At 38.9% G+C, this 24,560-nt stretch overlaps 1 protein-coding gene across 2 annotated transcripts; it reads left to right on the forward strand.

Annotated features, from left to right (window-relative positions):
* The first annotated feature begins 6,442 nt into the window (after positions 1–6,442).
* AkhR (Adipokinetic hormone receptor) lies at positions 6,443–24,553 on the forward strand. 2 transcript variants are annotated; one of them, XM_065494667.1, is made up of 8 exons: positions 6,443–6,524; positions 12,059–12,330; positions 12,958–13,106; positions 14,262–14,367; positions 15,253–15,460; positions 17,736–17,868; positions 19,653–19,840; positions 23,086–24,553. In XM_065494667.1, the coding sequence occupies exons 1-8, from the start codon at positions 6,494–6,496 to the stop codon at positions 23,352–23,354; spliced, it is 1,356 nt and encodes a 451-aa protein (XP_065350739.1). In that variant the 5' UTR covers positions 6,443–6,493; the 3' UTR covers positions 23,355–24,553. The 2 variants fall into 2 exon arrangements, with proteins under 2 accessions (XP_065350739.1, XP_065350740.1); XM_065494668.1 differs by having other exon boundaries at positions 19,653–19,791.
* The last annotated feature ends 7 nt before the right edge of the window (positions 24,554–24,560 follow it).

The following is a 24,560-nucleotide window of genomic DNA, read 5'->3' on the forward strand; positions in this document are numbered from 1 at the left end:
GGCTGACAATAAGCTGATGGAATTTTAAAAGAATTAATAAGAAGAAATAATACCATTTAACGAATACAGTGTTAAATTGTTATTTCACAATTATTGCAATATCCATTAATAGGTGAAAATTATGGTTTTTGCTGATAAATTCGTAAATGAATCGCTTGGTTGGCGCTGAGCTTGAACAATGATAATATTTCCACATCCACACAGGAAGCATTTTTTTATTCAAGTTTAAAAATAGTACCTATGAATATTATTTTAGAATAAAACAGCAGCTGTTTCAAAGCATGGTAATAATTTAACTGCTACTCAATGTGTGTGGCTAACGTGATGATGATGTGATGGCTTGAGCCAAGGATATAAATTAAATTGCACATTCTCGCACTAGACAATCGTTGTTTTGGCTCCTTAACCCTTTTCAGCAGTATTTTATCTGGAAAACAAAATCCTTTCGGTGGAGGAAATTGTCTCACCAGCCCTTGAAAACAATTGACTGCTCTTATTTGTTGAGCACATTATATCCTGAAAGATGTAACAAGAAAAAAAGGAAAAACGAGCATAACAACTCATTCGCACTGTCAAAGAAGAAGAGCTGCAGGCGTAGCCCCTTTAACAGTCGAGTTATGCAACCGTCGTGTCCCCAATGTCAAGCGGGCTGCATAACTTCAACTTCGCCTAGTTAAGGCGGTTATTTGGCAGCGAGCAGGCGGAGGCGGAGGCTTGTGTCGCTTCGTTGGCCGTCCCAACGGCCGTTCTGTTATTTTCACCGGCTCGGCCAACGTGGTTACTAATCCAATTTGGAGACTATGCACGGCGCGTTGTTTTTATGTGACCCGCCTGAAATATTAACTTTATGCAAATTAGACTTTCATACAGCCTGCCTGCATTAAATGCCCCACTGATTCTGAATACATTGCTTCAAAACTGTAGTAACTTGACCTGAGATGAGATATTATGAGTCTTGAGTCAAAATAAGAACTTTCAGCTGTAGATATGAACTATTATTTTAGAATTATTGCTGATCTACTTTTGAAGAAAAAAAAAGAGGGAACACGAAGTTTTTCGTTGGATCAGCAAGTCAACTTTTTATCGGTTAACCTCTTTCGAGATTGGCGAACAACTCGCGAAATTACATATCTGAATAACATGGGCTCACGAGCCTCATTGGAGGAAGCCCAGCCCAGAAAAGGACCTCAGCTCAGTAACTTTTTTATTGAATCGCTAGACATTCATCCCGTGAAATTAATTCACACATGCTGGAAAGGTGCAAATCAGCCATTGGCTTATATAAAATTATTTTTATTTACGCTAGGAATTCTAGTGCAAAAAATTAGAGGTAAAAGCTTTATTCTTAAAAATTTTTATACACTTGACGAAGCACCCCATACTAAAATTACATGTTTCGCGGAGAAACATCCAGATAAGTGCGCATCTATAGAGAGTGGCTTTTTGTTTTCTTAAAGAGATTTTACATGTTTGGGATGCTGGTATGAAGTCATGTAAAAAGTTGGCCGCCGGCTCTTAGCAAATTAAGCACCACTCGTCTTCCCGTGTGGCTGGGAAAAGCCATCTTCGAGACAATGGAGTGTGTGTCGTGTGCTCACTTATACAGCCGTTTTTACGCCACCAACCTGAAATAATTTCAAGCCGCGCACTACGATGACAGGGAAAATGTGAACCTGAGAAATGTTTCTCCTGTTACGAAAGTTCTAAAAGCCAATTATGTTTGCTTACTTTGGCTTCAATTGTTCCATGCAAAGAGGTCATGTAGTTTGCGACACATTATTTACGCACCCAGACTCAAACATTAAATGAAGTGAGTTTTCCAGATGTTTTTGTACTTCTTGCTCTTGATATTCTAGGAGTATTCGCTCTTTGGAGTTGTGTCATTTTATTTTTGGTTTGATGTGGTGCCGTCTGCGTGTTTTCAAATTTGTATTTTAAACTCAACTAACAGCAACTGATAGCAATGACTATATTGCATATGATATGCTGCACTACAAAAATACCTCGCAAACTCTCGTTCTAGACCGTACAGCACTCACCAGAAGTATTAAAAACCATATCAACCCCGCAGTTAACTGCACAGATTGTCTAGACGTAACGATCGATCAAAATTTGTGTTTATAATTTTTGTCTAGAGCTATCAAATGATAAAAAAATAGTACACATGAAAAGAGCATTCTGGAAGCGTGGTGTCAAGCCATGATACTCTGCTTTTTCATTTTCACCGTTGGGGATATTTCAGGAGAGAGAAAAAGCGAATAAATTCCAGCCGCGAAAATGAGTGAGCGCTAAAAACGCTCTAACTGGCGGTGCGTAGAAGGCGCGGTGACGATAATTGGCGTCGCTACGCAACCGGCGCCGGCCAGTATTGAAACACGCGAGGAAAATATTAATTGGACGTTTCAAAATGCAGAATTTTGCTTCTAAAATTCGGCTCGAAAATGAGCGATTCTAGCCTATTTTGAGGAGGAAAAATGTTTGAACTAGAGAGCATTTTGTATGCAGGAAATTTGCTTCGTTTTTAAATGCTTGTTATAGTAAGCAAAAGCGAGTGTATTGTTTGCACCTGTCAAGAGTGATGCTTGTTGAATACACGCGGAGTTAGCGTTTTCACCAGCATCATTCATTTTCTCGCTTCCTATATTTTGTTGATCAGACCGCAAAATTAGATGCGTCGGCCATTCCCCGCATATGCACGAAATACGTACTGACGCAGACTGCAGCGACAGATGCTACTGATACAAACCAGGAAATCGGTTACATTTTATCTTAAAGTACAGAGAGAAATTATTGCTCGCCGAAAAAAATCATTTTATAAATTTTCCCCTTGTAAAATATTGATTGTATTTATTGGCAATGCAAAGATCTAATGGTACAACGCTGAATCATTGCATAATTTTGGCAAATAGCAATGCCATAATTTCATACCAAGAGAAGTATTAATTTAAATGTTGATTTTTTGTTCTTTCTTGCTGTTCACGATCGAGGAACGATTTAATTGCATAAATATATTTTAGCACTATTCTATAGGAACTACTTGAATTATTTTCCTATTCTATCCACACTCAGCAACCCTATCTAATTAACTGGCAATTTTGTAAACGATCGTTGTTGTTTCAAAGTATAGTAGAACGTAGACATGATTATCAGAGAAGGGAGGTGCATGAAAGGGATAATTATAGTAATTAATATAAAACTCGATTAAAAGAAAATATATACATACAAATGCATTCTAGTGAAATTTATCACGCTGATTTTTTCGATTGTTTAAAGGCTATGCTTTCTTTGAATATATTTGATCCTACGCCCTCAAGCCCGCGCCGCAAAATGGGTGCCGTGTTTGGAAATCAATCTGATCATTTTGGACCGCGGTCAGTTCCAGATGTAACGTGTTAGCTGTTAAACTTCCGTCATTCGGTGAATGGCACCCTGAAGCCAGACACGCTTCAATTCCGCGCACGAACGGAATAGTCCGAGGGAATGGATGTGTCCTCGATTACTTAGCAATTCAGTTTAAATCTAAAGTTTTATTTTTCAAATGAGTTTGAAATTAAGATTAATTTTGGACGAAACAAGGTTGGTTCAGACTTGGTTTACTTGTTGTAGACTTCTTATTAAATTAAGAGCGTGCAATTTTCTTTGCAAACGATTTTTCATGATACCAATGATAACAAAAGCTCAGCGGGGTGTCTTACAAACAACAGAGACAGCAGGAAGCCCAGTCGATCTAAAACCCCTTGCGTCACTTTCAAACAAACTTTCCCTCCGCATATGTTTGCTATTTTCGTGCGATTGCTCTTTTTCTAGCCAATTTCCTGCTGGTGGAGCTTACAATACCGAGAAAAACAATTTGTATCGGGAAATATTGATTGTGATGTTTTTCCTAGCATAACATTTCAAATTAATTTCGTGGGGCAGGTTCAGTGCTTTCATTTTTCTAATTTAGTCGTAATAGAAATTGTTTGGTGAGAATAAACAAGCAATAATAAAAAATATGTACATATTATGGTGATGTTTATTGCATGTGGTGGAGAATAAACAGAGCAATAAAGTAACTGCATCGAGCACTTCATGGTGGAACAGGCCAACTGTTCTTGAAGATAACGAAGTTTCTGTTATCGACAATAAATTTCCAAGTGCAAGTCAAAAGTTCCCAGCTGCAAGCTAAAAGTTGAGAAAGTAGATAGTCAAGCGTGTGAATCTCTATATTAAGTGTTATGGTATTTCTTTGACATATTCACAGGAATGACAATTGAAATAAGGAACTAATTTTGGTTCTTATGCGTTCAAAAGTTTGCTGCGGAATAACCAAACTCGCGGATCCACATCTGCAACTCTATTAGGCATGTTCTGATAATTGCTTGTTTTGCGATGTTTGCTCAGCGTAAGGAAATCACCAGAGGCGCTTGCAACAGAGTTCCAACAACGCTATCTTGATCTTGAACTGAATTTTTAGAAAGGAAGTAGTCGTGATTTATAATTTCAATGAATTCTTCAAAAAAAACAAAAAAAACACTTGCAACTTATCTTAATGTTTGCTCATGTAGAAGCTTGTTTACTCGTTGTGCACTGCGAGTAGTCGCAAAGGTTTAATCCATCAAGCGACAAGGTGTTTCTCCGAAAGGGTTGCTGGCACTCTCAACGGCTTATATTGTAAGACTAACACTGCAGCACTACTAGTTGAGTGCCTTTGCGAGGAACAAAACTTGGCTCTCGAGTCCGCGTACAAGGAGAATAAAAGGCAATCAGATGAAACAGTAAACTAACGCATTCGGAGAAAAGATAGAATTAAAAAATAATTCGTCCTGATCCCGGCAAAATTGCGCAACTTTCAACAACCAAACGCGAATTTCCTTGTTGCAATAAAAGGTCAACAATCAATTCGACAATGAAAATTTGGGTGTTCGTTGAACGTTGCGCAATTTTGCCGGGACTAGGACGAATTGCTTAATGAGCAAGTTTGCCAGGCGAAATCGAGCTGAGGAAACGCGCAGCAGAGTGAAGAGACGACCCTTAAATTGCCTCCTCATGGAATGACGGGTTTGAAAAATAAAACTTTCGTTGAAAACTCCCCTTCAATCTCAGCTGTCCGTCAAATCGAGGCGGACCAATATTTACCGATCAATTTCGATGGTGCCGTTCGGCCTGAGGGCGAAACTAAGTTGGAGATTATAGAGCAGCTGCTGCGGATGCAGCAAAAATCATAATCGCTCCGACAAAGGAGACGACCCACGTAGCGACCACGACCACAATCTTCTTTTTATGCTGGTCCGAGTCAAAATGAACATTGGCATCAGTTGGATCAATGCCCTGATCTCATCTCATCACGCAACAGAAAGAAATTCAATCAGCTAGAAAAACTGAGTCAGTCCTTTTCGTGCTCTTCCACAAAAAAAAATTGCTGAAAATATTTAACTTTTTACTCAATTTACAGTCAATGAAGCTTAATGAATTCTACACAAATATAGAAATGTATATTTAATTATGATGACTGAAATTTATTTCCTTTTTTTAGTACAAATGTTTTGTGGTTTTTGATGCAACTCATCTAATTTTTGTCCATTTTACGTATGGATTCTGTTGTTAAATGTATTTGACGTTGACTGACCACGCAAAATATTAAACTTAACTTAATTGCATTTCATTGCATGAAAATTGAATCCCGTCATATATTCAGATTAGCTTATCAAAAAACCACTACTATGTTAATTTTAATTTTATTCATTATCACAAAGAGTGTCAAAGAACAGACGCAGGGAATTTTGTATATAAAATGACAAGAATATTTTCATTTTCCAAATCAAGGCTCGTCAAAGATTTTATGGAAAGCTTTTTACCCCATCGTTTGAGAACATCTCTCCCGTGTACTTAATCTCCACCGCTGCAAACTTCGAGATGACGGTGAAGAGGTCGTATATTTTTCCAACAGAACTTTGTTCAAAGCAGATTGGAAACATTTTTTTCGCGTATAAGGTACTTTTTAATAATACTGAATAAATCATGCGAAAATGAAGAGTTTCGTGCGAGAAAACTCATCCCTGGTAGAAACGAAGTAACCCATTTATTAAATTAATTAAATTTCTGGTAATGGACGTTTTCAATATATAGTAGTGCCACTCACTTTAATCCGATTGCCTCTACTTTTTTGGAAGGAGCAAAGTGTAATCAGTAACTATTACTCGCTGATTCCAACTTTCGACGCGTTTGAAATGGACATCCGAGGAAATTTCTCTGCTGCCCTCACCATTGGTAAATCTACGGAAAGAGGTGAAAGAACGCGAAATAAAATCGTGAGCCGTACGTGGTAGGCATGAACGAGGCGATCGGCACCGTGGATTTTCGCGCAAGCCCCTGCAGCTCGGGGTGCGCTGCGCACCCAAAGGGTGGAAGGAGATGCCTCTCCAGATTTTCCGAGCGGCCGACAGTCACTGCATCCCCGTCATCGGCGGAACTTGTTGCACCTTTCAGTGCTTGGCAAAATTGTTGCGCCATCATGGCGTTCTTCCAGGACACAACCTCAATCGGTAAATACCATCATTGTTTAAATCTTGAACTCTATTTAATGTAAATCTGGTTTCAATTATGGAAATCATTAGTGGGAACCGTCATTTGAACCTAAATGAAAGCATTTAAAAAAGGAAAGAAACCTCATTTATCATCCAATAAAAGATCGATCTAATTTAATTTTCGGAAAAATTCCAAAACTTGTGTTAGTTGGAAAAATGAATAATTTTATCTGAGGCAAATAATATGTCAGTTATCTTTCAGAAGAATTATCCATTTAAATTTCAATTCCAATTACGGAATTTGATTTAGATTCAAAGTGATTTTATTGCGGATCAGCAGAGCATCTATACTCCACACCTCCCCACATTCAGAGATAAAACAGATAAAAATACAAAACATTTGATTTATTTCAGACATTTGACTGACACAACTTCATGGAAAATCCCCTCCATCGATAAATTTTAATTATCAATCAAAGTTTCCACTCGATAACACTAGACAACAATGTTAATTAGCGTAATTTAATTAGTCAGAATTCGAATCCCAATATGGGTGTTCAGTGAAATACGAGTGCAGACAATAATGATCAATGGTCTCGCAGTATATGGTGTAGCCATGGTAATAACAATTGAACAGGAATTATGAAACTGCTTGTCAAAAACTTCGCATTTCAAGGTTTTCGCACTCCCCGTTAAATTGTATTGTGTCTCTGGTGCCATTTGTAACGAACGGAGTGTTCATTGTAAAATTAACGACCAACCCTGCCACCCCAAATTTTATTCCACTGAGTAGCTTTTATTTCGTGAAGAACAAAAGGTTCCTTTCAGGTCGCTCCATCTTTGGCAAAGTTACTCAGTGAAAAGGAAATCCTACTCACAACCAGAGGGTTCGGTTGAGTTTCTTCTTTTAACGCTCGAATTGAGACGTGCGCGTTCACCTACAACTTTTTTCATTCAATTAACGGCTTTATGCGAGTTCTTCAAGAGCCATAGATTCGAAGAAATACTCAAATTTCCTTGAATTTTCTTCATCACACAATCGGGTTCCATTTGCCTCCATCCGGTGAATTCGTAATTAGGGGATTCACTTAACTCTACTTCCCTGACTGCTTCATTACCGTCTGCGATGCTTTAAAATTTTAATGACTTAATTACTAAAGACTTTTTCTGCGGAAACGCTCTCTTTTTAATATATGCAGCCTTACTTAGAGCGTGCTATTTAAGTAGCTAATTACTTGAAGGTTGGGAAAGAGCGAGAAGCGAGAAGATTTACTTGACTTTTCAGAACGAAAAATAAAGCGATAATTTGCTCTCAGACTTATCAAATTATCAACTTTATCAGGGCCAGCTTTACGAACTGCCAAATAAAAGAATTTTAAGTCGTTTTTATGGAATTTATGTTTTAGAAATATTAAATAAATTTTCATCAAAGGCCGCCAAACCACGGAAGTTAAACATATAACAATTAAAAAAAATAAAGCGATCCATTTTTCTGTTGAAATAAATATCGCGTCTCGTAACTCTATTCCCAGTTAATCGGAAATAAAGTAAATGACGCGGTCTTGTAATATAGTTTTTCAAAGGTTCTCGATATCTGAGGCTGGATTAACTGGACAACAAAGCTGGGTGCGCACTGCAAATTAAATTTGTGAGTTCAAAGAGCAAATGCAGAAAGTGACAATGCAACGATGCACACGAGGCTCAAAGGCAAAGGAAACAGGCATTTCAGCGGGGGCGTGAGCTACGTATTCAATGTGACACATGAACGGGTAAGAGCTAAAATGTGCCAGCAAGTGGCCGGCAAGCACCATTGACATGATGATAATGCGCCGAAAGGCCGGCGCTGCTAATTGCTAAGCGACGACCTAAAAAGTGGAATCAAAAGCGAAAATTTATCGCGCTCTTCATATTTATTCAAAGACAGGAAAAACGCTACTTATGTTCTTATCCGGGGTCAGACTGAAAAGCAGTGATATCTACTGAGGATACGGAAAGCGTTTAATATGCAGGCAGAAAGTGAATATTGATTATTAATAAATACCAGGAAAGTGAATAAAGATTGCCTAGTTAACGTTCCGAGAGAATAAAATTAGAAAAAGCGCGTGAAAAGTAAGTTCTAGAAATTATAAGCAGAGAGCTGTGCAAACAAACATTCGGAGTAACCGCGTGTTTTTTGCCCCCGAGGGAAATCTAATTAAACCAAAGGTCTTTTTTGGACCTCAATTTGGTATCTCAGCGGAATTTCAAGCTCGCCAATAGCCAAAATGCCTTTCAGGGAAATTACATTTGCATACATAGACGAACAGTTTTTCCTTGTCCAGCTCACTCGCATTTTTGCATCAAAGCCCTTCTTGCGGAAACCAAAGGAGGACTTAATAAAAAGCAGAAAGGAAAACAAACGGGTCAAAGTGTGGTACGCAAATATTTTCGTGCCTCACAGGCAAATTTTAGCTTTATCATGAATATTCTTTTATCTGGAAAGAATTTCCCATGTTGGTTGTTGATTGTTTGTCCAGAGATTTGGGCAGGATATTGTTCTCTTTTGGCCCGATCCGATCTGCTGACAATACCAATACGCTGACCGTGTTTAATCTGAATAACAAATGTTTACAAAAGCACGGCAAGATGTATGCTCTAGCGAAATTCCCATTATTTGTTGGGTATGTGCATGTGCAGATTTATCAGTTGAACCTGAACAAAGCCGGTGGTCACGCGTTATCGAAAAAGCGAGCTTTGCTGCGGTATCTCTCCGCCCATGCATTTCATGGAACTCTCCAGATTGGAATTTCAACAAAAGCTCTCAAATGGTTTAACGATCGTGTGATGCTTTTTGGATTTATTGGGCGATTCGTTACGCTATCGAAAATACACCGCTTCATTGTAATTGTTCACTTTTTGAAACTTTTTTCTTTGAAACTTTTTATTTTGGGACAGCTTTCCGAAAAGAGAAAGGAGAGCCACCGTTAAATAAATTGCTATGGGACAGCACGCGCCGCAAGGGATGAGCCCGTCCCTGTGATGGACTGCCGTTGCCCTCTCACCGGGACCTTTGGTTGAAATGCAAGACATTTGTACTGTGAAGCAATTCGCACATGCTGGAAAGGTGCAAACTATAAGGCAGAGAGTCCGAGTGCTTGCGCACGCCTCTCGAATATAAATGGACCGACGATGTGAAGGTGAAGGCATCCAACCTGCACTAGACCCAAACACATTTCTCAGATTCACATTGCATGCTCTTTTTTGTGGCTTGGTTATATGAGATTTTTATAGATTTAATTTTCATTTAAAATGTATTCTCTTTTTTTCCCGTATATCCCATTTAATTAATTTTCCGACTTTTATGAACATCGTAAACTTGGCGAAATGTGCGTGCAATGCTGGGCTGATGCTTAGCTATGTGTGCAGGGTATCAAAATCTACCTTTTCATAAAGTGTAAATCGATAAGTTCTGTCGCTGTTGTGCACCGCAAGTGAAGAAAGGTTTCTCGCGTAAAAGCCTGTTTGATTCCTTGAGTGAGGCGACAAAAACGGCTTGGAGTGCCACACAGGAGAGGGTTTGAGGTAGTTTGTTTACTCTACCCTGCTTTCTCCAAGCCGTTTTCTTTTTCCCTATTTGCAATTCATGAGAAACCCGCTGCAGGTGACAATATGATAAACAAGTCTATTTGCACGCAGATAGTACATCTCAGTGAAGCGTACAGTTGTTCGATTTGTCGCCTTATCTAAACATTCTGACAAGTTTGATAAACGCTGGATAGAGCAAATAATTGCAGCGTGCATTATATATAGTTCTCGAATTTCCTCGCATAAGTGGAGGGCATTCATCCCTCCACTATGCACAGTGCTGCAACGATATTTTTAAAAGCCAAAAGCTTATTACTCACACCCAGCATGCATGAAAATTTAATTAATATAAAGGATCGAAAGCATACCCATTCTCGATGTTTAAGGGTTTTAATTTATCATATTCAATGTCCTTTGAATGAAACTGATATATTTTATAAACTGAAATATAAGATAGAAGTTTAAAACATATATTTAGTGAGGCCTGTATTTCTCGAAAGCAATAAAGCAATAAATTTTGTAAATTATTTTTTCTCAACTTCTTATCCGATATTTAAACGATTTCTCTTCTTTGATGTACTAAGATATATTGTGCCCTTGGAGGTACTTCAAAAGAGCTCACCGAGTATTGTATTTGCCTTCAATTCCTGGAAAACGGCTTTTAGCGTTGATTCACAAGCTCTTGCAATTTTCCATTTGATCACGCGATGGTGGCGTTCCATGAGTGAAGTTGGGTACATGTAGATAAGTCGACTTGAATTAGATTTCTCTTATAGCATGCAGCAGTATGCAACTCCAAGAACATTTCAAACTTCGCTGTTCACTGGATTGCACTTATTTGCTAAATAAGACGCGCATTGACTGACGATTTCAAAGAAATTTTAAACATTACATTCAATTTATCGCCTATGGGCTGAATATTCCCTTTTCCAGCACGAAAACGAGTTCCCAAAAGTAATTTTCTGCTCTCACATTTGTTAAAGGAGATAACGATTACTTTGGGGATTACCTTTCACTTGAAACAGGAATAAATTATTTTCGGCTGTTTGAAGAGTAAAAAGCGGAACCACCGTGTTTTCGTGCATGTTTTCAGACATTTCCACAGACGCCGACAAATAAATTTCAAAGCCACTATAGCGCCAGTAGGGATTAAACTTGGCAGTTGGCACAACGAAGCAAAATGCTTTCGCTTATCTTGACGCGCCCTGTTTAGTTTTTTACGAAGCTCATAATCTGCTTGGAAATTTAGACGGTTTTGCAAGATGAAAACCAGGCTGCGAGCAAACGAAGGGACTCGGGCCAAAACCCAACCGCAAACTGTCATTACTTTAAAGGGACAGAAAATAGCCGCTACCTTAATCACAGAAAATCCGGGCTGACCAGTGGACTTTGCCGTTTTTTGTCGTTTTTTTCCCGTTATTGAAGCCCCTTTGCCGTTCTCTCGGCAGTCAGTCTTATTGTCTGCAAGATCAGAGCAGCTGAAAGGGCAGGAGCCATTGTGACGGACGCCTTTGCAACTTATTGGCCACATTAGAGTGACACGTGCCAGGATGGATGGCTGGTGTGGCGGAGTCCGATAGAACGCACACTTTTGACAAAGGCAGCGCCTCGGCCTGCCGAGTGTCAAACACAGATGCTGAACCCTTTCGCCTGCCTGCCGGGCTCCTCCATTCAGGCCAAACTTGCGATGCCGCAAAAGCGGTGCTTTATGCTCAGATATTATCTTTTATGCGCCTCTTGGAAATACAAGACTTTGTGATCTTTTCAGCATTACGCACCCAGGTCTTTAGGGAAAACGAAAGTCACGTAATGAGGCAGCTTGAAAATTTGACAAATTATGTCAGCGCATGTTTTGAAAATGTGAAAAGTTTGTTAAGAGCGGTGTAAATGAATAAAAATTCCATCATATCCGTGCAAGTTCAGAAGATTTCTGCTATTTTCTTTTCTATTTCTTCGAGTGAATAAAAACCACAATTTTCTTGTTGCAGATTTAACGACCACGTCGTTTTTCTTTGCGGTAGAAAACTCGTCGGTGCTCTCGGAAAACCAGACGATGAGCTTTGTGGAGAACGTAACGGAGCTGCCGCTGGATATGCGATTCAATGCCGGCCATAAGCTATCCATCACCATGTACAGCATCCTCTTTGTCATCTCAGCCACTGGAAACCTCACAGTCTTTTTCCTCTTGCTGCAACGCAGACGCGGTGCACGCTCCAGGATCAACACAATGCTCCTCCATCTGGCCATTGCAGATTTACTGGTAGAGCTTCACTCTATCCAATTATTCATTGAAATTATAATTTGATGCTGCGAAAAATGCGTAGCACGTTCCTGACAGGTTTCATGAGTTCCCTTTTTCTCGATTTTAATATTACAAACTTTCCGCTGAGTGGGGAAAATTTTAATAATACCTCGGAGAAAATAAACTTGAAGAATTTTGCTTCCAGAATCTTGACAAGTGCTTTTAAAATTAACGTTTCTGCGAAATTGACAAAGCAGAGAGACGTAGCTCTCACCAAGTTTCTGGAATGGCACGGTGGATTTAACAGGGAATCTCTCGGCATCTTATTAGTTTTCGAGAGGATCGAACTTAAGCGGCTTTTACGCTTCACTTCATGGAAACGCCCACTCTTTAAATTTTCCATCGGAACAAAGGAAAAAAAATTAGTACATTTTCTGTTTTCTGTCATGTTTTTAGTTGCCGTGAATGGCTCTTGAATAATTCTTTTGAGTGTGACATATTGAACAAACTGACGTTTCCTCGTTTGCGATTCCTGCTCGGGAATTTTCACAGTATATAAAAAAGACCATATTATCTTGTAGTTATAACCCTTGAGGATAAACAAACACGAATGTAAATTACCCTTCCGCCGTGTTATTTTAACAGGTGACATTTTTACTGATGCCCTTGGAGATCGCTTGGGCTTTCACCGTGTCATGGAAAGGCGGCGACGCGCTGTGCCGGATAACAGCGTTCTTCCGCACATTTGGCCTCTTCCTCTCCAGTTTCGTGCTCATCTGTATCAGCCTTGACAGGTATGTGCTTTATTTTCGCCCTATTTTTCGCAATTGCGCCACGGGCAACTGCAGTGATTGATGCTCTCGTCGCGTCTGCCGCAAGCTAGCGCTTCGCCTGACAAAGGCAGGCCTTCTGTTCTGCTTGCAACTGGAGCCAACTAGCGAGACTTCTTGCGCTGCCAAAGAGACCTTGCCGATACCTCATTTGCTTGCGTAATTCAAGAGCAAGGCAGCAGCGGCTCCAACAGATCAAATTTACACTGTGTGAGATCAAAGCAAAGAACGCACGTATATATAGTGCGCTTCATCACTCACAGTTTGACTAAACGGATTACTCATTAGGTCACCCTATCAAAAGAGGTCCATATACTTCAGTTTGTAAAATTTTATAGTTACAAAATTTACACATATTAATACAACAGTAGGATTTGTTGTAAAATTTTATATTTAATAATTTAGGTTGGGACTAGATGACTGGCTATTTAATATTCTGTGCATCCAATTTTAGAAATTATTGTAATGGTCATCTGCACTCAATGATAACTAATCATGTAATTTGTAGACATTTGCGATTTGCAAAAATCTTTTAAAGCGTCTTATTTAAACCACCCAATCCTGACTTAACATGATAAAAAACATATAAAAATTCTTAACTCAAATCTTAAATGAACAAGTTAACAATTTTCAACCAAAAAATTGCCTTTTCGCACCACCCATTGAACATTAGGAGCCATAATTGTTAGTTTTGAGAAAGGAAATCCCATTTATATGTTAAGAAAAGTCTGAATTTTTGTTCCTATAAAATCTATCAATGCAATATTGAGATTTACAATAATTATTAACAGACACCTATGAAGTTTATTGTTGTAAACCATTTCCCATAGCAAGAGGTAGTAAAGAGTCTCAAGCTATATGGTATGATTTCGCATACACGCTAAAGCAAAAGTTAAATGTAACAGGAAAGTAGTTGCTCTTTCTGGGTAAACCAACCCTTCAAAGCCTCACCACTTGAAATTGTATTCCGCCTTTACGCAAATGGATTAAAATATACAGTACGATCCAATAGCAAAGATGTAACATTTTCATGTGAAAAGGGTCTCTTGATGGAATGAAATGCGTGACATTTCAAATCTCTTCAGCAAAGTAAGCAACTTTGAGTGGCAAATGTTGCAGATACTACGCCGTTCTGCGTCCGATGAGTCTGACGGCCGTTGACAAGAGGGGCAAAATCATGCTTACCACTGCCTGGATCGCATCTGTGGTCTGCAGTTTGCCGCAGGTAAATTTGCTCACACCCTGGGGGTACCCGGAGGCCATAGCCTTGAGAAACTTATTTGCTTAGCCTGCATGTTACTTTTATCAGTTCAACTGGGAATTCAACGTGCAATCTTATTAGCTAGGGACAGCATGTGGAATAATTTAACTAAGAACGACAGGCAAAGTGTGTCCACTGGTTAATTTGTATAGAGCATGAGCATGCAACTGGGAGGTATAATATTAATCAAATTAACTATGTTGTATACATGTAAGCCATTTTATTGCTACTACTACAATGCTACGCGTAATTCCCTTTAATTAGGCCCACCTGAAAGAACTAAGCCGGATATTTGTGGAGTTAACTTCAGCCAGCTATCAAAATTCAATTATTTCTCTTTCACCCTATTAACAATTATGTAAAATTTCATTAAAAGACTTCAGAAACCCCTAGAAATTATGAAAAAATAAGTTCAATCTATTTTAAATTAAATAAGAATAAAAATGGACACAGAGGGAATTTTAATCGAAAAAACATAAAAAATATGCAAATGTGTTTTTCGATTCGGATTGGAGTATAAAAATTGACAGTTGCGTTTCATTTACATAAAAAAGGGCTTGAATGCTGACAAAATATTCTGTCTTATGGAGGGTGAATAACGGGGTTTCACAAGAATCCTTCACTTCTAATTTATTTTAATTGTGCTAGGAAATGAGTGCAGGCAATCGTTTTCCGAATCCTCTTGTGGAAGGGACTGTATTTTGCAAGTAAAGTACTGCTGATAAGACCTGAGGTTTTCCAGTACGATAAACTGTTTTTCATCAATAATTGATATTTTAGCTGCCCCGTAAAAACTGTTGTAGATTTGTTTATATCAAGATACTGTTTTTTTCGTTCTGTGCACGAAAGGTGGTGATTTTTCACGTGGAGCCGCATCCGAAGCACACCTGGTATGAGCAATGCGTGACTTTCAACGTTTTTCCTTCGCAACGAGTCGAATTTGCCTACACGGTGTTCGGCATCGCCCTGATGTACGGTCTGCCTCTCGCCGTGTTTCTGTTCTCCTATGCGTCGATCATCTGCGAAATCTACCGCCGATCTCGAGACATTGACAACGGTAAGTCTATATCAACTACATTGTTGTGACAGCCAATTAGTGCTCCTATTTTGGGAGAAGAGAGCATTTTCCTGGAACATAATCTTTGGAACATAAGTCACTCGGCACTAGAACATCATTTTATTTGCTCCAATTTGATTTGCCTCTCCAATGCATTTAATTGGCAAGTCTCATCAAAAGCGAAAACAGATGTACGTGCTCTCAAAAGGCATAGACCATATTGAAAGCTAGGAGATTTCCTTTTTTAATTTCCACATTGTATAACAACTTCATCTCGTCCACTTTAAAATGTTGATGAAAAGTAGAAAGAAAACTCTTTCTCGAGCGTAACTCTGACTAGGTTAAGCGCACAATGATGGGAAATTTCATCTTCGCTTATTCCCGCGTAAGTTTGCTCTAGGTATAAAGTTAGCGAAGCAATCTAAACTAACGCCATGTTCAATAAACAGCTTGGAGCGCGAATTTTGCTCAAAGGCATGAGCCGAGCTCTCACATTTGCTTGTGTCGGCTGAGGCAAGTGGGATGAATTTATATTAATTTTATGCCATCGCCCATCGGAAGGGACGAGGATTTATCTGCTGCTCGCGTGCATGCCCAAGGACTGACCGCGTGTGGGTCCTGGAGTTAAATAACGAGCCACCCCCGCACTCGGCTCAAGTGTCTACTGCTGACACTCAAATTAAGCTAATGCTTCTGCTTATTTATCGACCACAATAGCTGTGCTACACGCGTTCCCACGATGAAGTTGCGGGAACACGAAGAACATACGCTCCGCTGCAGATATTATGCTGAGTGGGACAAGCGAATTTTGTTACGGCTCTACGCCTAGTTTTCATTAATATGCGGTGGGAAATGTGGTGAACCTGAGCTTTAATTTTGAGCCGCAGCTAACACACTGCTTTAATTTTGGAGAAGCGAAATGTAGCACCAGCTTGGGTTCTAAATTAGAATTTAATTTAAGACGTGCTTATGTGTTCTATTCTGCTTGAATGCTCAAATTGTTAATTAAAACGGAGATCCAATCAATTGTCACTTTTATCGCACGGACTGAGAAAAGATATAAATTAGGGCTTTTCTTTCTCGTCTTTTAATTTATTTTATTTGATCTCTTTTAGATTGATAGCTTTTTCTTCAACTACCACATTTCTTGATATTGCTTGTTTTCAAAGTTAACGGAGAGAGGATGAATATTTTTTAATATAACGAAAGCAAGTCTCCCACAAGTGGAGAATAAAAAAAAAGGAAAATAAGTCAGAGATAAATTTATGGTTGGCAGGATAATTTTGGCTCATGATGAGCGAAATCAACAAATTCCATTCCACTTTTCAGTCATTTTTTCTGCTCGTGCAATTTTTCAAGGAGGCTGAAAGGAGATACGGGAATCATTTAAACAAGCTGGATCACATGGAGTGCGAATTTTGTTTTACCAATGTTAAGAATGTGATATTTGGCGGTTACCAATTTTTCCAGTGCAAAATTCGCGTATTGGCTTTAAAGTTATTTACCTCGTAACCAAAATTTACAATTGAAGTTTTGAAAATATAAACTTGAAAAATTACCCATAACAGAACATTTGGGAATAATTTTCACAAAATGACCAAATATGGCATCTGACCATCACCAAATTTCCTTAAATCTGTTATCTACTGGGTAAAAGTTCACGCTTTGTTTTCAAAATTGTATTGCTTAAAGATTTAGTAAATATGTGATTTCGAGTTTTACATAAAAAAGCGCTTACAAAATGAAAATATTGATGATGTATAGTCCAAACTGATGAGCATTTTATCATGTTTTGCACATCATGAGCCGAAAGAGCCCTTCCTCACTCATAGGATTTAAAAATCCTTTTCATTGCTATCGCACAACCACACCAAGCTCCTATCATTCTCTGAAAACAAAAGAAAATTATTGCTGTGTCGTTCTAATTGGACAACTCTACTTCCCATCACAGAGTCGCTTTTCATTATTCCTTTTATTCCCTCTAGTCTCGCGGTTTCATTGCTCGTTTTTACCACAAATGAGAGCGGGCTTTTTTAGTGACAAACATGCCGGAGAGAGGAAATCGCATTTGCGAACCATTTTATATTCCAACGAACAGAATGTTTAACTACAAACAGAAGCGTATTTCCGTGTTGCTTACTGTTCATGCACTACTGGCATAATTATTAATCTCTTGAACAGGAAAATTTATAACTCGCAGAAAAACCTCGTTCCTTGTGGTTTTACATTAACTTATGCTTTATTTACTGGTCAATATGCGTGCGGTGTGTTGCAGATGGTGATGACCGCATTCGACGCTCGAGTCTCGGCTACCTCGGAAAGGCGAAAATACGCACGCTCAAAATGACCATCATCATCGTGGTGGTGTTTTTCGTCTGCTGGACGCCTTACAACGTCATGTCCCTCTGGTGAGTATAATTACGCCTTATTTGCTGTGAACATACACTGCCGTACTATTGTCATTCAAACACTAATATTTGCTATTGGTCCCAGTTGGCAGAAGTTTTCAAATGGTGTTTAGATATTATTACAGCGGCTGTTAGGATGCAAATATGCTAGTTTTGCACTTTCCGTTTAATTAGGCTCAATTATGTATATATATGTAAATATATTTTTAGTTATCAAATTATTCTCGCCTTATATTACCCTTTTAGGAAACAAAACTTTTGACTATTTTGCATTAATGAATTAATAAAAAAGACGTATTTGAAAGCAATATAAGGCTATCACAAATAATACAAAATAAATTTTTAGATGGTTTTACCACATTTGAGGATGGTAAAATGCAATAAGCATAGCAGAGTATTCATCTACACAGTTGTTTCATGAAACTTAAGTAAAATAAAATATTAATATATATTTGGACCAATATTTCATGTCTGGGTTAAGGTCAATTTAAACTATTGCCAAAAAAAATCTGGATTTTTATGAGGAAATTTAAAAGTCTACAGGAAAAATTTGTCACTTGAATTGATTTTATTATACCCTCGATTTTTATTGAATGTGAAAATGCAATTGAAATATTTTTCATTTTCATTAGAACCGACAGCTTTGTTTTTCAATATTTATCCATGAAGTGCAGATAATGAAATCTGAGAGTAAAAGCTGCCATAATGCAAACTTTCCGCTTACTGGCTTTTTTGCATCATCCAACTTGAAGGCTCTCACTAAATCTCCACAAAACACCATCATAAGCTGGTATTTCCAGGAGCACTTGTGACGTGGGAGCTTCTGGTAAAATCCAATTTTAGGCAGAACCCAAAAAATATTGCTTTCCTCTGCTCCCTACCGTTCGCAGACTAATCTTTTTTAGATCAGGTGGAATATATAAAATGAGATACGATTGTCTCTTTACTCGTTCTGGCTAATCAATAGAGCAGCAGTCTGCTAGGATAACGACAAACTGCAATATCAGTTCCAGTCAACCTGATATCGTAAACTTTACCTGCAGCAGTTGGCCTCTTTTTCTTTTTGTTGACTTCTTGTTTAGCTTTCTCATCTGTGTATCTTGCTACTGATTGGGAGCCCTCAAGCGACAAGTCCTTACCATTTTCAAGCCAGCCAATATGCGCTCGCATAAAACAGATATAGCCTTATTTTTTGCTTCCAAACTTTTTCAATCAGAATATCATTATTCCTTTGACTTTTGCCGGGGCGTAAGACGAATTTGCGAGCGTTGCCACACATTTGGTGACATATCAATAAAAACTAATTTTTTTCAATACATTAGAGCTTTCCTTTGAAAGCGGAGAATATTCTGAGTTTTTTGGTGATGGAGTTAAAATGTTCAATATAAATAAAACCAGGCTTCATGTTCGTTGTCAAAAAGAATTCGTCGTTTTTAATACTCGAATTTCTTGTTCTTTTTGACAACGCGGATGAAGCCTGGTTTTATTTATATTGAACATGGAAACAACCTCGCGTGGTCGCATATTTAAAAAATTGGAGTTACAGTGATTTCATTTTTCAAATGCTCTTTAACAACAAGAAATTAGTTTTTCCCAATTTGTCAGCGCGATGACTATACGGTCCGATTTATCGGTTTTCGCTAGCGTTGTTGCCTTTTTGCATCTGTATACTACCTGGCCTATGCATTATATACATATGTATATCTGACTTGGATGAAAAATAAACAAGTGAAATATAACCTATTCACTAGCATAAAACGTGTTTGCGTGCGTTTGCTTGGCAGGTATTTCTACGACAGGAAGTCGGCAACAGAGCTGGACCCACGCATCCAGAAGGGGCTGTTCCTGTTTGCTGTGACCAACTCGTGTATGAACCCGATCGTGTACGGCGCCTTCAACATCCGAGTAAGGCGCGCCGCTCAGGTGAGCAGCAGCCAGAGACTGCGACAGCCCGACACCGTGACCACTTCAGGTGTGCCGCAGTCCCGCCCTGCATGCACCACACCCTATCGCGAATCACTTGCTATTTTTCTTTGCGCTGGAGAGGAACTTATATTTGCTCTACTTTTTCCTTTCCTACAATTGAAAGTCCTTCGAGAGAAATTTTTACATGGAGATTGTCAGGGTGCCGTCTAGAAGAGAAGCTCAAGCCTGTTGGTTTCCTATCATTTTCTCTCTTTTGGGTCATTTGCAGGGAACAGAATAATAGATTTCTTTATCATTTAATTGATCTACCAAGTCCAACATATAGATGAGACGCAGGAGGTAAGCTTGTGCGAGTGGGGTGACGTCCGTCTTGGTCCTTGTCTGGTCGAAGAGTTCACAACTCAGACAGCCACTCCTGCTCTCGCTCGCCTAACAATTTATAATTCTAAAAATATCTAAATACTCAGCAAGACTCAATGTTTCGTAATCAATAACGCACAGTAGGCGTGTTTTAACTGAAAAGTCGGTTAAAGGGGTATTCTTAACCCCTGACAAGAAGCTTTCATGGATATGTTATGTGCCTCCACATTTTTCTAATAAATTGAGCTTTCGCTAAACCATTTGGGCCTTTCCAGTTGGGCATTTTCTCTTTTATTTTTTTACTTTATTCATAATTGAGTATATTTTCCTGAATCATTTGTAACGGAGATGAATTAGGCATATTGCTTTTATGCATCCGTAACCCCTTTCCTATGAACATGTTTCTGTTTAGTACACATAATATATACAAGCAATCGAGAACGCATGTAAAAGCAATTTGCTCTGCATTCAGGGACGCTTTGGCAATGCTTTTGCAAAGAGCCTCTATCGAATCCTTTCAGTTGCTATTCTCTAGTGTGAACAGATTGGCATGTAACGTTCATGCGACAGTAGTTCGAAGCGACAGTTTGGATACAGATCAAAATCCGTTGAACCGTAACATGAAAGCTGAGAGAACGCTTCAAGTCGGATCTCATTCCGCGAACAGAAGTGTCACAATCATCGATTCCCACAGCGCAGGCTTGTTTCAAGGGGCAAATTTTTTGTTCCCGTAAAACTTGTCATGTCTTATTCATATTCGTGTCTATGGCAGAAATAGAGCCCTTGAGATAGCTATATCAACTCTCGGAAAAGTTTTATAAAATTTGCATTCATACAAAAAAGAAAAAGGGAGGAGAGTGTTCAATGAAACGCTGATGAGATAATTTAATATCTTCCTCGAAGTATACTTTTTGTTAAATTTGTATCAACATGTGACGAGCGGACCCAACCTCAGTCGGTTTGAACAGTGGCGTGCTTTATCTTCTCATCGATTTGACCAAGCTAGAAATTTTGTATTTTTGGTCCAATTGACAGGCTCCAATGAACCCTAACCCACACACATCCATCATGCGTGCACACGACGTGCAGTTCGTCACTGACTGCTCGGTGCTTCTAGGAGAGTGGGATTTCATTCGCACATAATTGGTGGTGAACTGAGCTTTTGCGGGGGGTTGGAGAGGAGCAATAGTTTAATTAATGCCGGGGGTTTACCAACTCCCTCAATCAAACCAGACTTCGAATTTCTGTATGTAGTAAATCAAAATTATTTGATTAATTGCCACATCATGTGGAATTTGATGTGGTAGTAAACACAAGTAGTTATTGCAAGTAATTGGCTGTGTGGCATGAAGGAATTATCGCGATTTTACTGTCGTGATAAAAAGTTTTGAACATTGTTTGCTGTTTAGCACAGACAAAAATAGAGCATATTAATGATTATGTTCTTCTCTCTGTCATGGGCACGCGTGTTTACAGCTCGCCCCATTTTTCACCAAAATAAATACTCATCTGTTGCTTTCTTTTTTAATTCAATCACTCTGGAATATATAACACTATACTGACTAGAAATTAGGGTTGGATAGTTGGAAGATCGACCATTTTTTACCTACCCTTTTATTTGATGGTACCAGAAGAGTTAATCACAATCGAAAACTCTTTCAATCTCTCTTAGAGATGTTAATTGTATACGAACCATTATCGTCTTTTGAATCCGTTTACACGTCTAAAAATCACAAAATATACAGCCGTTATCGCTGCACCATCGGTTTTTCTATAAAATTCTTTATGATCTGTTGGATTTTAGACAAAAATAGTGTGAATTAATTTTGACCAAACTTTTTACGTAGCTTTGGGATAATATGACGTAGTGTTCAATAAGGATGGACAATTTGATACTGTCGGTAAAATATTGCTCAGCAAACGCAAACTTAATTGAATACATAACTGTCTGAACGAAGCCCAACGCCATCTAAAAAGGGTCGTCGTCGTTTATCTCAAACAAACCGTCTAGAATTCCTAACCTTATGAATAATGTAGAGCAATTTAAAAGTCCAATACTTCCACGGAAAAATATGAGCTCTCATTTTTTGCCTCAGTAGAAAAGTTTTGGTCTGTGATAGAATCAACGAATGTTAAACGGAAATATCTTATTTTCTTATTTCTGCAATTTCCAACAACAAACAAATTTATCGGCTCCTCGTAAAATTTGAGGAAAAGTTTTTTATAAATTATTCATTCTGGGAAGCACATGCAAGTGCCACCCATCCGGTAGATTCGTGGAGGAAATCCGGCGTCCAAACGTTCGAATAATAGGCTAGTCTTCCTCAGCATCAAAACGTTTTTGGTTTTATCGCTCACTACCGTAAAAAGCAATTACCACCGCGCTCTTACAATTTCTCCGCCCACGCAGCAGGGTCTAAAGCTTCTTAATGCAGGAGACACATTTTTTGTGAAGCCCATAATCCGGTCTGCGTTTGTAGATTTGGGAGTTTTAGACTGTTGACTCTTCTTTTTCTAAACTTTGCAAATGGCAACGAATCATGAAATCCATCATTAAAAACACCGTATGACCAAAAATCCGACTCCACCGGCAAAATGTGGCAAATAATCCCAGTTAAATATTATATTTTCTCAATAAAGTAACACGACGTATTATTATCCGCTCGTACGAAAACTTAAATTAAATTTAATCCGACTTTTCCAAGTAAATTTTCCATCTAAAAAAGAGTTTGAAAATGAAATGCTTTTAGTTAAAAACCAAATGAAGAAATCAATTTTTTTCTTTTGCAATTAAACGTATTGGTTAAAAAATCACCCAAATATTTTTGCTCTAAAATGACCGTTTTCCCAGAAACCCCATCAATTTAAGTCCAAAATCTGCAATAACTAAAAAACGTTCAAAATTCCCATGTGTCTACGTGTGTGTTACAGAAGCTGCAGGGGGACGGCAGCCGAGTCCGTGGGCGAGCCGCGGGGGCCCACGGACCGGAGGAGGCGAGCTGGCGCAATGGCGGCGGCCGGCACGCACGACAGGGCCATCACCGCTGTGGAGGCGCCCGTCGGCGCCCCAGGGGCCTGCGTTTCGTGGCGCCGCCGGCGGCAATCGTCGCCATCGGTGCAGCAGCAGCAGTGGCTCCAGCGGAGCCACCTTCGACCCCTGGGACCACCTGACCCCTTGCCCATCCGCCACCCGGCTCTAATAATGGCGACGCCACCATCGTCATCGAAACCTCGTTCAACGAGCCGTGAAATTTGTGTGCGGTTTGAGCGGCGTCTGTGTTTTCCTCCGCAGCGCTTTTTATCTCCGACAGCAGGCTCTTCTTTTTCCATATGGGTAGTGTGAGTTTTTGCGCGCGCGACGACTCAACATATTGGAAGCGACGTGAATGCGTGCGTGGAGCAGTATTGCTGCCAGCCTGAAAGTAGGATTTGCGTGGATTTCCAAATGTGAATCACCGGCAGTGAAAGGCTAGTGCACTCTAAGCTTATCTCGTGCGCGGACTCGACCATCAGGATTTGAGCATTAGTTCGTTGTTTATTGAAAAGTTAGGAGCATATATTATTCTATATCTGTGACTGTGATGGATCGATTTTGCTTGTGTCATCAATGAAGAATCTGACGTAATACGAAAATAGCGAACGAGAATCAATGGAAAATAAAAATCAAAGCTTAAAATATCATGAAATGACATTATGTGGAAAAATTTATCTATGTGTTTCTTGAAAATAATTAGGAATGTGAAATTCTTAGTCCAATGCACAATTTGGATGGATAAACTTTAAATAAAGTAATTATATATTAATGTTATGTCTCTATGAGACAAAAATGTTTCTCATTCAATACTCAAGTTCTAGAAGTTGTAAAAAAATTTTGAGTGCAGCAATATTTTTCTTATTTAAAGAGCAGATTCTTTTATAAACACGAATCGAAAAATTTATACGGATAATTTGATTGCTCAATTTTCTTTGACATTTTTAGTGGCTAGAAAACTCTTGAATGTGAAACTCTGTCAATATGTGATGTATACGTGTGACCAGTGTAAAAAAATAAATGTAAAATATCAGTTGGAAGCACAAAAGATTCTGAGCGAATTGTGAGTTTCGTCCCTTGCTCAAAAATATGATATTTTTTTCAATTTGCGCCCATGTGGTTGGAAGTAATCACATATATACCCCGTTCTATTCCTGGATGTAACAATGCGCTCTCCTATCCCAACGATGTTTCCATTCAACTTTTTTCGCTGGTGAAAAATGAGAACATGTAAAAAATAAACCTATTCTGTAAAATGTAGCTACCACCCAAGGTGCGGTAGCAATTTTCTGGCGGTGTGCTCAAAACTTCGCGAATCTCTTCAACCCAAAAATGTACTCACAAATAAAATCTCCCACTTGAATGTGACATTTGT

The sequence above is a fragment of the Cloeon dipterum genome, chromosome X (assembly GCF_949628265.1).
Source record: "Cloeon dipterum chromosome X, ieCloDipt1.1, whole genome shotgun sequence".
NCBI classification, from domain to species: domain Eukaryota; kingdom Metazoa; phylum Arthropoda; class Insecta; order Ephemeroptera; family Baetidae; genus Cloeon; species Cloeon dipterum.